The 13,261-nt window shown below is 43.7% G+C and overlaps 1 protein-coding gene across 2 annotated transcripts in view; it reads left to right on the forward strand.

The window, feature by feature from the left end:
* Window positions 1–9,304: 9,304 nt before the first annotated feature.
* The window catches only part of PROX2 (prospero homeobox 2), an 8,809-nt gene continuing 4,852 nt past the window's right edge, over window positions 9,305–13,261 (forward strand). The window contains exon 1 of one of the 2 annotated variants that reach the window (XM_008567509.1): window positions 9,305–10,057. In XM_008567509.1, the coding sequence (XP_008565731.1) occupies window positions 9,305–10,057 (753 nt within the window). The remainder of the gene's footprint in view (window positions 10,058–13,261) is intronic. The other variant, XR_550135.1, reaches the window with a different exon arrangement.

Raw genomic sequence — 13,261 nt, forward strand, 5'->3', positions numbered from 1 at the left:
GTATCCTTATTTTTTATGCCCTAACCTGCAAGTTAAAATGTCGGCAACTCTCGAGCTGGTCCGACATTTTTTCTTTTCATTTTATTAATGGTTGAAATCTAAAAGTCTGGAAACCAGTCACTGTACTAGATGCTCCCTAAGCCTCTTGCAGTGCTAGAGTTCTAGGGCTGTGGGGCCTCCCGAACCCATCATAAGATGAAAAGACACTGCAATTTAAGGAGTGACTATTATCAGTGCCAGAGAGTGCAGAGCCCTTGGCACGTTTTATCACATGTGATCCTTACCACAATCCTAGGAGACGGACTGTTATCAGCCCCACTTTACAGACAGAGAAACTGAACAGGGATAGAGGCAACGTGAACTTGCATAAGATCACATAAGAGCTAGAGATTCTGACATCGGCCCAACTTTCAGTAGATCATTCCATAGTTCACAGCCACCAGGGCTATGACAACCAGGGCTTCTGAACAGGGATAGAGGCAACGTGAACTTGCATAAGATCACATAAGAGCTAGAGATTCTGACATCGGCCTAACTTTCAGTAGATCATTCCATAGTTCACAGCCACCAGGGCTATGACAACCAGGGCTTCTGACCTGGTTGTGTCTGTCTGTCAATGGACAGGGCGGTGTGGCCTGGGCCCATCAGTCTGACCCCCTCTCTCCACTGCCACCATCAGCCAGTGCAGCAGGGAGAGCTGCTCCGGGCTGGACCAAAGATGGGTGGGGTGACCCCCGGCCCACAGCAGAATGGAGACAATGTAGGGGGCCTCTCAACTTAGAGAAAGAAACAGAGATGAGGTTGTATATGCAAACACCTTACTTAGTAAAGTATAAAAATGTTGTATGACTGAAATGTGCTACCCTGAACAAGTCTTACACTGGAGCTAAAGTTAACTGGGTCTGGTAAGTATTTGGATGGAAGGCTCTTTAGTGATAGTGTAGGTGAGACAAAAATGTATTCATATATAACTGTGATTATGTGATCATTATTATGAAACACCAGTTGTGAGCCCTTAGATCTCATGACATCTGCATAGGAGGGGCTGTTTCAGAATAAGGCATTTTCCTCCATATTTCTCCAACTATGTTGTGGGTGGTCATCTACTGGGCAGAAAGCTGGTCCAGTTGGAATCCAACTGAATCTAGAAATAAACGAACAAAATACTGCAAAGAAAAACACTAAGTTTCCCAAGAAAAACCTAGCAGGAACTTTATCAAGGAACTATCAGTTGACCTTCTTGTATAAATCTGGATCGAGCTTCAATGACAGTGATGAGAATGAGTTAACTTCTCTTAGGCTTCATAAGGTGCCTTTTATCTAAGGACTCCCCATTGCCCACCTTGCTTTATTGATCAGTTCTCTATGCCCCAGCTGGAGTGTGTCAGAGGTGCTTGCTGCTTCCTGAATGTGTACATGCCGTGGAAGGGGAGACACAGCCTGTGAGCTGCTGGTCTCATCTCAGCTGGGCCTGTGGGCAGCTCTTGCCCTTTGCCCAACTAGGGCAGAGCTTTGGGAGCTCTCCAGGGATCTCCCACGGAAGGGCACAGGCTCCCAGGCAGAGGGCTACCAGGTTAGGAGGTGATCTGTGCAGTCAACGTTCCTGCAGACACTGGCTATCCTTTTTCAGCTCATGCTCATGGGCTCTAACACTACAGCTGAAAGGAGACAACACACAGCTTTTCTCTTATGCCCATTATTTACTTGAAATTCAACCTCACCCTCATTTTACACTTTCTAGCTAGAAAATCCCACATAACTTTGCAGTTATCTTACTAACCCTGAGTTCTGTGCTTATGTTTATAGCTAAGTGTGCTTCTCCAATTGGGCTTTTTTATGTCTGGTTCCCAGGAGTGTATATCTGGAAAAGAGTCAGTGAGAGAAATTACAAGATGTTGTTGTGTGTGTGTGTGTGTTAGTTTTTAAATAGACTGTATTTTTTAGAGCAGTTTTAGGTTCACAGAAAAATTGAATGGAAAGGAGAGATTTCCCATATATCCCCAACATGCATAGCCTCCCCCATAAATGCAAATTTTTAATTAACAAAAGCAAGGATTGCCTTTTTTTTTAAACTACAAAAGTGAAAACATATCCATTGAAAATATGGAAAATACTGAAAAGTGAAAAGAAGAAATAGAGAAAAAAATACCAATGGTTCCATCACCCATAAACAACTATTGATAACATTTTGATGTATTTCTTTCTCATCTGTTTTCTTTGTATTTTAATATCTAATTTTCTCTTACTCCACAGTTATTATAAAATAAGCTTGCAAAAACTCTGCTTAAACATGAGTTTTTTAAATGGTTGCATAATATAGCATCATGTAGATGATACCATACTCTATGATTTATTTAAATGGTCCCTATCCTTGTAAATAATACTGGGATGATGATCTTTGACATAAAGTCATAGGTATAACCATCATTTTTTTCACTTAACTTCATAGACATAGAATCATTGAAAATATTATATATATATATTTTTTTTTTAAAGATGACCGGTAAGGGGATCTCAACCCTTGGCTTGGTGTTGTCAGCACCACGCTCAGCCAGTGAGCAAACCGGCCATCCCTATATAGGATGCAAACCCGTGGCCTTGGTGTTATCAGCACCACACTCTACCAAGTGAGCCACGGGCCGGCCTTGGTATAAATATTTTAAGGTGTCTTAATATATACCACATAAATATTTTCTGAAATACACATGAAAAATGAGTGAGATTACTGAGAATCAAAGAAATATAAATGAGAAGGTAACATTTTCACCCACCATGTTGGCAAAGATTTAAAAGACAAGGCCCACTGTTGATAAAGATAAGGGGATGGGCTGGCCAGTTCGCTCAGTTGTTTAGAGAGCATCCTTATAATACCAAGGTCACAGGTTCAGATCCCTGTACCAGACAGCTGCCCCCTCACCAGAAAAAATTAAGATAAGGGGATATGTGTTCTTTTTTAGATATATTGGTAGGAGAGCAAATTGGCAATTTAAAAGTATATATATACAAGTAACCCATGAATACACTCTTGTGAAAATTCAATTAATACAGAAATATACAGTGTAAAAATTGAAAGTTCTCCTCCAGTCCCTCATCTTTACCCCAATCAGTTGGTACATTTCTGGAGGGCAGTTAGGGAAGAAGTATAAAAGTTTAACATAAACTTAGTCTTTGACCCAATATTTCCACTTCAAAAAATGTAGTCCCCAAAGATATATGTAGGAGCGTTAATCTCAATATTATTCATAAACACAACTGCTAACACGTATCAGCAATTATTGTGTGCCAGGAATTGTTCTAAAAACATGACATATGTCAGCTCATTAGATACTCATAACAACCCTACAATAATAGTAGGTATTATGGTTATTCCCATTTTACTGATGAGAAAACTGAGGTACAGAGAGGTCACAAAGCTAGTTAAGTGCCTCTAGGGATTCAAATAGAGGCAGTCTGACTTCGGGGTCCCTGCTCTCAAACTCCATACTATATTGTCTATACTACTGTAATAGGGAAAATATGGAAAGAAATCTATTAAAAGGGAATTTATTAAATAAATTATGGCAGATCTCTACAATGAAATATTATCAGCTCTCACAATGTTGCTGCAGATTGATATTCACTGGCATGAAAGAGAAAAAAGGAGGCTATACAACTATGTATCTATAATACCATTTTTATTTTTTAAAAATTTATGTAATTTTAAGAAATTATGTAAATTTCTCTGAACACAGAGAAAAGAGTTTGGAAAAAATAATGAACACCAAAATGTTAACTGTGGTTTTCTCTGGGAGGCAGCATTGTAGGTGTCTTCCTTTTCCTCTTAATACATTTCTATCTTTGGAAAGTAAAATGGTCCTGCATCACTTTCATAATCTAAGAAAAGCAATAAAGCTATTTTTAAAGGTTGTGACCATTGCTACTTCTATCAGTGAATATGAGAGTGCTGCTAGTTAATTTTCAAACAGAAAGCATTGCTACATCACGCAGGCTCACCCAGATAAAGGGCTTTTGGCAGTACGCTGGCCTCAGCAAAGAGGTTTCCTGTTTCTCAGCAGCCCAGATGCAGAGTTTCCATGATTGTATGGGCGTAAACATCTCTGGGCATCAGACCACAGTGGAGTCTAGCTGGATTTCCAGTTTCTGACCTCAAGATCTTTCTGCTCATTGTTGCTTCATTAAACATATTGTCCCCGTCTCTTACCCTAGTAGTTCTGCCTTCTAGAGCACACAGACTACACAGAACCTCAGAAACAATACCTTCTATAACCCAGAAGGGAGATTTGTTAGAGTTGGCAGTTCTATGCTCTTCTAATTTGTATGTATGTACGTTTGTATTGATTATGTTCCATGCTCAAGGCTCTGTGCCAGGTGCTGGAGGGATCTGAAATAAAGTACCTCTTTTGAGGAGAGAAAATTTAGTATTAATGAAATGTCCATGGAACAATTTATTCAACTAAATCAGCAAACATCTATTTGGTGACAATTGGCAGTCAGGCACTACTTGGGGACACAAAGAGGGAGCTCCCAGTCTAAAGGGGAAGATGTGATGTTAATTCAGAGAAGCAGTGACATTTTAGTGAGATTTTGAGAGAGAAGTAGGGGTTTGTCAGTGGAAAAGTGGGAGAAGGGCTGTTCGAGCCAAGACTACAGTAGGAGCAAAGACACGGGCTTGAACTAGCTTGGCCTGCTCAGGGACCACATAGTCCAGGACAGCTTAACACAGGCAAATGTCGAGGGTAATGCCTCCAGAGAAGTTAGATCAAAACCATGTTTATGAGGAGCGGAGACATTTGATCCTTATAGTCAACAGGAAGCTAGCAAAGGCTTTGATTCCATGGAGGGGCATATGCAGACCCATGTTATAGAGAACGAATGCCAATGCCAATGTCATTGAGAAGAGGAAACAATGAAACAGAAACTTCCACCGGCTCCCAACACTGCATTTACCCACCTGCCTACACCTGTACATACACCGACTCTCCGTCCGCCACCTGACTGCTCTCCTGTCCAAAGTCAATCCCTGCACGTATGCACTAGATCTCATCTCCTCCTTCCTACCTGAGGACATGCCTCCAAAAATTATCTCCCTCTTGCCTACAGTAACTGATTTTATCTTTCTGTGGCATCACTGTCATTAGCCTATAAATATGATGTTATTCCTCCTATATTGAAAAACCTTCTCTCAACCCCACTTTCCCTTTTGAGCCACTGTCCAATTTCTCTCCTCTTTACAAAACTCCTTGAAAGAATTGTCATATTCAATGTCCCCGGTTCCCCTTCTCCTCTCCGTTGAATCTGCTCCATTCAGGCTTTTTCTCCCTCCACTGCACCCAAGCTGCTGCTTGAGATCCTTAATAGCTCCACGTCACTAACTCAAATGGTCAATTCACAATTCCTATGTGACTTGGCCTTTCCCTCCTCCTAGAAACACTTTCTTCACTTGGCTCCCCGGACCTCACACACCTACCCCTGGGTTTCTTCCTACCTCACTGACTACTCCTTCTCAGTTGCCTTGGTTGACCCCCTTGGCCCCCAGCCTCCCCATGTCACTATGTCCCAGGACTCGGACCTTGGCCCTCTTCTGTCTACATTCACTCCCTTGGTGAGCTCACCCAGCTACATACTGACCATCCTCAATTTTATATTTCTAGCCCAGACCTCCCCCCAAAACCCCCTGGCTTATTTATCCAACTGCTTTCTCAATATCTTCATTTAGATGTCTAACAGTTATCTTACATTTAACATGTCCAAAACTGACCTCCCAATATTTTCCCCCAAATCTGCTCCTTCTGCAGTTTTCCCCATCTCAGTTCACACAACTCCAAGCTTCCAGTCACTCAGGCCAAAACCTCTGGAGTCATCAATGACGGTTCTTCATTTCTTTCACCCCATATTCAATCTGTTAGCAAATCCCATTAGCTCCAACTTCAATATACCCGGGATACAACACGACTTCCCACTTCCATTGCTACATTCCTGGTCCAAGCCATCATCATCTCTCACCTAGATTAAGGCAATAGTCTCCTAAACAGTCTCCTTGTTTCATCCCTTGTCCCCCACTCCTGAGTCTATTCCAGACCCAGTAAAGAATGATCCTTTAAAAAAAATAAAATAAAACTAAGTTGGGTCATATTGCTTATAACCCTCAAATGGGTCCTCATCTATCTCAGAGTCAAGGCCAACTTTTTGTAAGGGCAGCAAGATCCTACATAATGGCCCTGCATGTCTTACTTAGTATGTTATTATATCTGCCTCCCTCTGCATCAACGCTAGCTCCACACGGGCAGATGATTTTGTCTGCTGTCAGCACTCAATCCATGTTTGTTGAATAAATGAATGAATGTAGAGGAAGATGACAGCGAGGAGAAGCTAGAAGATGGGGAACCAGTTATGAGGTAATGAAGTTGTTGTTCAGGTGAAAAATTATGAGGTGCTGAATTAGGACAGTGGTGATGGGAAAGGCATGTTGGAATGCAGTTCCGAGCCATTTTTGCCATGAATTATCAGCCATGGTGAGCAAGTCAGTGCTGAGGGTGAGAAGTCAGGCAGGAGTCAAAGACTCCCCAGCTTCCAGCTCTAGCAACAGTACAGGTAGTACAAGGATACTTCAAAACACTCATGAAAAAACAGAATTAAAAGATAATACGAATCTTTCCATGAACTTTTGGAAGTACCCTCATGTGAGGGGTGAAGCAGAGTTGAAGGGGCAGCTACAGAGGTGGGGTTTGAAAATGCTGAGTTTAAGCAGCAAGTGTGCAGTAAGCAGTCAGAATAACCACAAGCAACCTCCTCTTCTTTTCAGAAGCTACATAACTGAAAATACATAGATTGTATCATTGTTGTACCATCCCTCTTGCTTAAAATGTCAACTCTACCAGTTTAATGATCATTATTAGTTAGAAAACAGGTAATATATGCTTCATGATATAGTCAAGCTTATCAGATTAGATCTGTTTTAAAAATAATTTTTTTTCATATTACACAAATAACATATCAAATTATCACAGAAAGTGAAGCAATGTTTCTCTCTCCTACAAGTGGTACACCACCTAAACTGTTGGTATAATCGTGGCAATAACAAATTCTTAAATTTATATTAATTTGGCAAGTCATCTATTTTTATTTTAGTAATTTACAAATGTCTTACTTCCGTCAAGAACCTTCTGAGTATTCTGAGAACCTAGCCTTCTTTCAGTGGCATTTTCTCCATGATGGCACTGCAACTGCCACTGCCCCCCAGCCTCTGCCCTGGCCGCGGGCACGACATTGCTCAAGGGTAGAATGCCGGAACGTGTGTTGAGTGCTCTGCTGTGGTCACATCCGCAGACCCCTAGGGCAGGCCTGGAACCCACCGGCTGCATGCAGCTGAGCTGAGAGAATTCCAGTTACGCTTTAGGATGAAAGTGGGAAGAAGAAAGTCAGTTCTCTCCTGACAGCATTTGTGTAAGAAAAACAAAGGAGAATGGAAATTTGTAGAGGAAAAGAAAAAATCATGTACCTCCTCCAGGAGAGGATGAATTGGCTCAGCAAACTGGGGAGTCGGTCTCCTGTGCAGGTCTTTTCATCTTCAGGGGGCAGCTGAGGTGTGGCTGGGGTCAGATTTGGTAACTGAGAGCTACTCTTGGCCTTGCAGCGACTCAGTTTACTCGACTGTAAAATGGGAGAATGACACCGACTCTCAAGGTTGGTGTGAGATGCAGTGAGGTAACAGGTAAGGATGTTTTGTAAACTCCAACTGCCTCATACTGCTACCAGTTACTTCTTACCTGTCAGAAGCCTCCTGGTTAGAGTACCGTGTCCTTGGGTACTGTGTGGGAATAAAGCAGCTTTAGGCTGCCTTTCCTAAAATAGCTCCCTCTTCCTCCCAGTCCCTCTCCCCAATTTCCCTTATTGTGCTTTTTCTTCATAGCAGGTATCGCACCCTGTAAATATACTCGTTTGTTTACTCTCTGCTTCCCCGCTAGACTACCAGCTCCATGAGAACAGACTGCCCATCTTGTTCACCACTGTGCCCAGAAGAAGGCCTGACACAAAGTAGGTAATCAACAGATAGTTGTTAAATAAAACAGTTGAATAATGAATGCACAATCTGATTCTTCCAGAAGACAGCATGGTGGTCAAACAGCAATGATTCTCAGACTTTGGTTTGCTTGTTTCAAATGCAGTTTTCTGGTCTGGCTGGGACTACTGAATTTGCTATTTCTACCAAGTGCTTGGGTGATTTTGTTGCCCTTAGTCACTAAGAAAGTCACTCTGAATCAGATAAATCAGACTCCAGCCTACCACTTACTAGCTGTATAACTTTAGGGAGGTAATTTCTTAACTTCTCTGTTTCCTCATTTGTAGATAAAAGGAATGATAACATTGTAAAGTTGTTATGAGAATTAAATTAGGTAGTGGATGGAAAGTTCTTGGCATAATGCCACTTGTTCTGTTGGCTGCCATAATAATAATAATTATTATTATTTTATTATTGTGCCCAGGCAGGAGATCTTTCTTCCTGGAGGGTCACCCTTAGGAATCTCCTCAAAATGGGGTCCTGACCAGCAGCATCAGCATCACCTGGGAGTTGGTTAGAAAAGCAGGATCCCTAGAATGGGGTTGGGGACAGGGGAGATGGTGAGAGATCAGTCAAGGAATACAAAGCCACAGTTAGATAGGAAGAATAAGTTTTGGTTTTCAATCACATAGTAGGAAGAGTAGAGTTAGCAATATTGTATTATATATTTTGAAATAGCTAGAAGAGAGGTTTTTGAATGTTCTCATCACAAGGAAATGATAAATGTTTGATAAGGAATATGCTAATTGCCCTAATTTAATCATTACATAAAGTAAATATGTATTGAAAATCACATTGTATGACCTAAACATGTACAATTAGAAATGAAATTTAAAGTAACGCAGAATCTCTCCCCCACTCCAGATCTACTAAATTGAAATATGCATTTTAACAAGATCCAAAGGTGATGATGCGTTTGCACATTCCAGTTGAAAGCACTGCTCAAAGGCACACATACTGTTTTCTTTTTTATTCTTCTTTGTTGTTTATTTTACTTTTTTTATATTTCTCTGTTCTGTTTTCTTCCTGTCTCTAATTTCAGGAGTCTGCACAGGAGGTTTGTAAGCCCTGGCATCCCAGAATCTGAATCCTTCCTCTGTGACGGCTGCTTTTTCACCCTTCCAAGTGCAGAGGAGGAGCCCCGGCTCATCTGGGTGCACCTCCAGCTGAGAGGGTTAGGAGGAGGGATTCCTGAAGCCCTTGGCTTGTTCACGGAACTCTGAGCAAGTGCCTGTGGAGCGGGGGATGGATCCAAATTCCATCTTGCTTTCTCCTCAGTCCCGGACCTACTCCCACCTGGAAGAACCCTGTATGGAAGGTGAGAGAAGCCCAGGCCCCCGAGAGCCGAGTAGAGACTCCCCCTTTTCCTGGAGACAGGTCCCCAGCTCCAGCCTTGCTGATCCCAACTGGTTTTGGGATGAGCATATCCAGGCAAAGAGGGCCAGAGTGGAGACCATCATCCGAGGCATGTGTCTCTCCCCCAACCCTCTGGAGCCAGGCAATGCCCGAGCCAGGGACAGCCCAGGCTGCCCAGAGAAGGTCCGGGAGCGGAAGAGGAAGCAGTGCCTTCCCATGCAGCAGGGCACCCTGAAGCCAGGCCCTGCCCGGGACCAAGGCAACAGGAAGGGGGCACCTCGGGTGAGGGAACAACTTTACCTGCTGAAGCAACAGCTGAGACATCTGCAAGAGCACATCTTGCAGGCTGCCGAGCCCAGGGACACAGCTCAGGGCCCAGGAGTCTCTGAGAAGGAGAAAGGCCCTCTGAGTGCAAAGCAGAGGAATGCCTGTGGGCCTAGCTCCTGGGCTGTGGACAGTGACCAACACCAGGTTTCCAGCAAGGACCTCTCTGAGGCAGAAAAACACAAAGTGTCTGAGGTTGAATACCACCAGTCTGAGGAGCCCAGGTTTCTTCCTTCTGGAGCACAGGCTTTGCTGGAGATTCTGAGGAAAGAATTGACTAGAGCAGTGTCCCAGGCTGTGGACTCAGTATTACAAAAGGTACTATTGGATCCACCAGGCCACCTGACTCAGCTAGGCAGAAGCTTCCAGGGGCTAGTGCCAGAGGGCAGAAGTGAACCCTCACCTCCTAGGAGAGGTGCCTATAAAGATCCACTTTCTCTGGCTGCCTTGCCCAGGAGGGTCCAGCCACAAGCTGGGGTCCCTTTGGGAAATTTACCACTGGCCAACCCCCTGGATTCTCCTGGGTACCTTATCTCTCCAAGAATGATCCCCAAACCCTATCACAGTCCCCCAGCAAACTGTCCCTTGACTGTGCCTTCCCACATCCAGGAAACTCAGATTTTTAGCCAGCTACTGGGTCATGGGCCCCATGGCCATTGGAGCAGCGGTCCTCCCCAGGACTCATCTTCCCAAAGTCACCCCTCCTCCGAGTCTGCCCTGAGACCTTGGGGGGCTGCCAAACTGCGATCATCGGTTTTGAGCCAGCAGCAGTGCCCCCTGCCTTTGACCTCCACCCATCTGGAAAGTCTGCCCCTTCTTCCCTCGGTGAAGATGGAACAGGGCAGCCTGCAGACTGTCACTGAGGCACTGCCTTTCTCTTCGGTGCACATATCCTTTACTAGTAATTGAAGTTCTCATTGTCCCCAGAGAAAGGAGAACTGGAAGTTGAGAAGGAGTTGGGACAAATAACTATATTGCATAAGGAATAGCTTTGCTTTCCCATGGTCATCTTCATGTTGCTTCTGGACCTTCCTGCTCCATGGCTCACAGTTTAGTAGTTTCCTGAGAAAGTGGTGACCACTTTCTGGGATTTAAGCATCCTGGGAAGGTTCCTGTGACCTATCAGATTCCACCACTATTGACTTACTCCTTTGCATCTGAAAGGATTTTATTTGTTTGTTTTTAAACTCAAATGGGCTTCCAAAATAGGATAAATGCCTTATGGAAGGAAGAACCCCATAATCTGGTTGTCAACAATCTATACACCTAGGCAGAGAGGGTCAAAGGAGTAACCTCATCTGAGGTATGGCTTCCCCAATCCCCCAAAGCCTGCACTGTAGGTAATTCATGGGGAACATACAAGGGACCAGGAACTTCTGGGGCAGATGGGGAAGAAGTAGTTTTTCTCAGGGACTAGACCTGGAGAGGCAGCTGGAAGGGATCAGATGCCTTCAGTTTAAAGAACAGATGCCGAGCTGAGTAGGCTGGAGCCTGGGGGCTGGGCACGTGGAGGGAGAGGACGCCCCCCACCCTGGGGAAGCCTGAGAGGTCCAGGCTGGTCTGCAGGGGTCTGGATCTTATTCCACCATCTTTGCAACCCTTAGACCCCATTTTCTTAAACAGTGTTTCCCAGAGTAACCTGCCGGATATTAATAGTTGTTGAGTTAGAAGGAAACGTAGCTTGAGTAAATACTAGGTTAGTTCCTTTACTGCGGGACCTCTTAGAGCCTTTAATATGCTGTAGTGCCATGTGAAGCTCTAAGAGCAGAATGTATGCAGCCCCAAACTCATATGAACAAAGAATCCTCTTTCAACAAGCACCTTGAAGGACTAAAGTTCCTGAGAACATATTTTGGATGTTGCTTTTTTAGCCAGTGTGAGCACACTCACACTGCTGCTTTTTGTGGGCAGCCTTTGAGCCAAGTCTCCAGCAGTGACTGTGGAGTCACATATCCAGGTGTGAACAGTCCTGGCAACTGCAGTGAGGGTGGCAGGATGGGGTGGGGACAGCTCACTATCACGCCAGAGCCAGCCCCTGTCCTAAATGCCTTGCGTGCCCCCTGCTGGTCAAAGGTGTTGGAAACACCCCAAACCTCCGGCTTTCCTGGAAGGCAGGGAGCAACCATAAAACCAACACTAAAAACACTTCACCTGCCACCACTGTCTTTTCAGGCAGGAGGGAATCTTCTTGGAGGTAGAGAGATACCAGCACAGAGAGATTTTCTGTATGAGAAAGGCCATCAATCTGGGCCTTTGATAAGAGACCACTGGGTAAGACTCCCCATTAAATTCAGGCACCTAATATTTCAGGCACCTCTATGTGCCTGTCCCTGCTCGTGAAATGAGAATTGGGCTCAGAGTGCATCAGGAAGTTTTGGGGCCCATCCTAAGAAAGACCTAAACCAGGCCTGGCTGTATGAGTGAAGTACTTCACTATTTTTGGAATGATTTGGGGCCCCAGACAGCATCCTGTCCCCCGCCCCCAACTACTTCCTCATTCCTGCTGCTTATATTCCAGCACTAGAGGTTTATTCCCATGGACCATGAAAACCACCTAAGAGCAAGCTGCTTTAAAATGTTAAGAGAACTTTCACATTCATACAGCATCTCTGTGAAATAGGTAGTAAAGATATGAAGATCATGAGGGTGGCATTTACTGAACACTTTCTCTGTGGCAGGCACTGCTACTAGAAGTTCACACGTACATTTGCACCACCACTTAGCCACAATTCTGAAATCCATAGGGCTCGAAAAGCCCTATTATTTTTTCCCCCCTAACATTGACGTAAACTTTTTTGGTGGCAAATTTGACCTGCACTGTTTGAAGGCTATTTATAGAATTTATCCTACTTAGCATAGTCATATTTTGCTGTATTAATATTAGTGTATTTAATTACAGACTGCCTTTGCTGTGGGTGTTAACTAGCATATGGTATGCATGCCATATTACTTTTATAAAAATAACAGAAATTCTGAAATCTGAACTCCATTTGGCCCAGCATTTTCATACAAGGGGTTGTGGGCCCATATTATCTCACAATTCTCAAGCATCTATTCTAGGATTGGGTATCCAAGAGGCAGGGACAGAGAAGCAAACTGACTTGCCCAAAGTCACAAGATAGACAGGTGAGGAGCCAGAATTCAAACCCAGGATCTGATGACCAAGCCCAAGCTTTTACCACTACACTCTACATTTTATAAATGAGGCCCAGAGAAGTTAAGTGGTTTGCCTAAGGTCACACAGCTAAGAGGTGGCAAAAACTGGGTGTCTGAAACTGGGTCTTTGCATCTCAAATCCAGGATTCTTTCCACAGCATTTATGAACCTTTAGGAAGGATAAGAAACAGGTCCAATGAGGCAGTGCGCAGGGGGCTTTTGCATAGCGGCCTGGGTGCCTGGGCTATCCATAACCATACTCAGTTTGGTTTCTGTGAACTGAATTGATTTATCCTATTGGGAAGTCTTTTTTTTTTTTTTTTTTTTTTTTTTTTTTTTTTTTTTTTTTTTTTTTTTTTTTTAAAA

Source organism: Galeopterus variegatus, unplaced genomic scaffold, assembly GCF_000696425.1.
Source record: "Galeopterus variegatus unplaced genomic scaffold, G_variegatus-3.0.2 Scaffold325, whole genome shotgun sequence".
Taxonomy (NCBI): domain Eukaryota; kingdom Metazoa; phylum Chordata; class Mammalia; order Dermoptera; family Cynocephalidae; genus Galeopterus; species Galeopterus variegatus.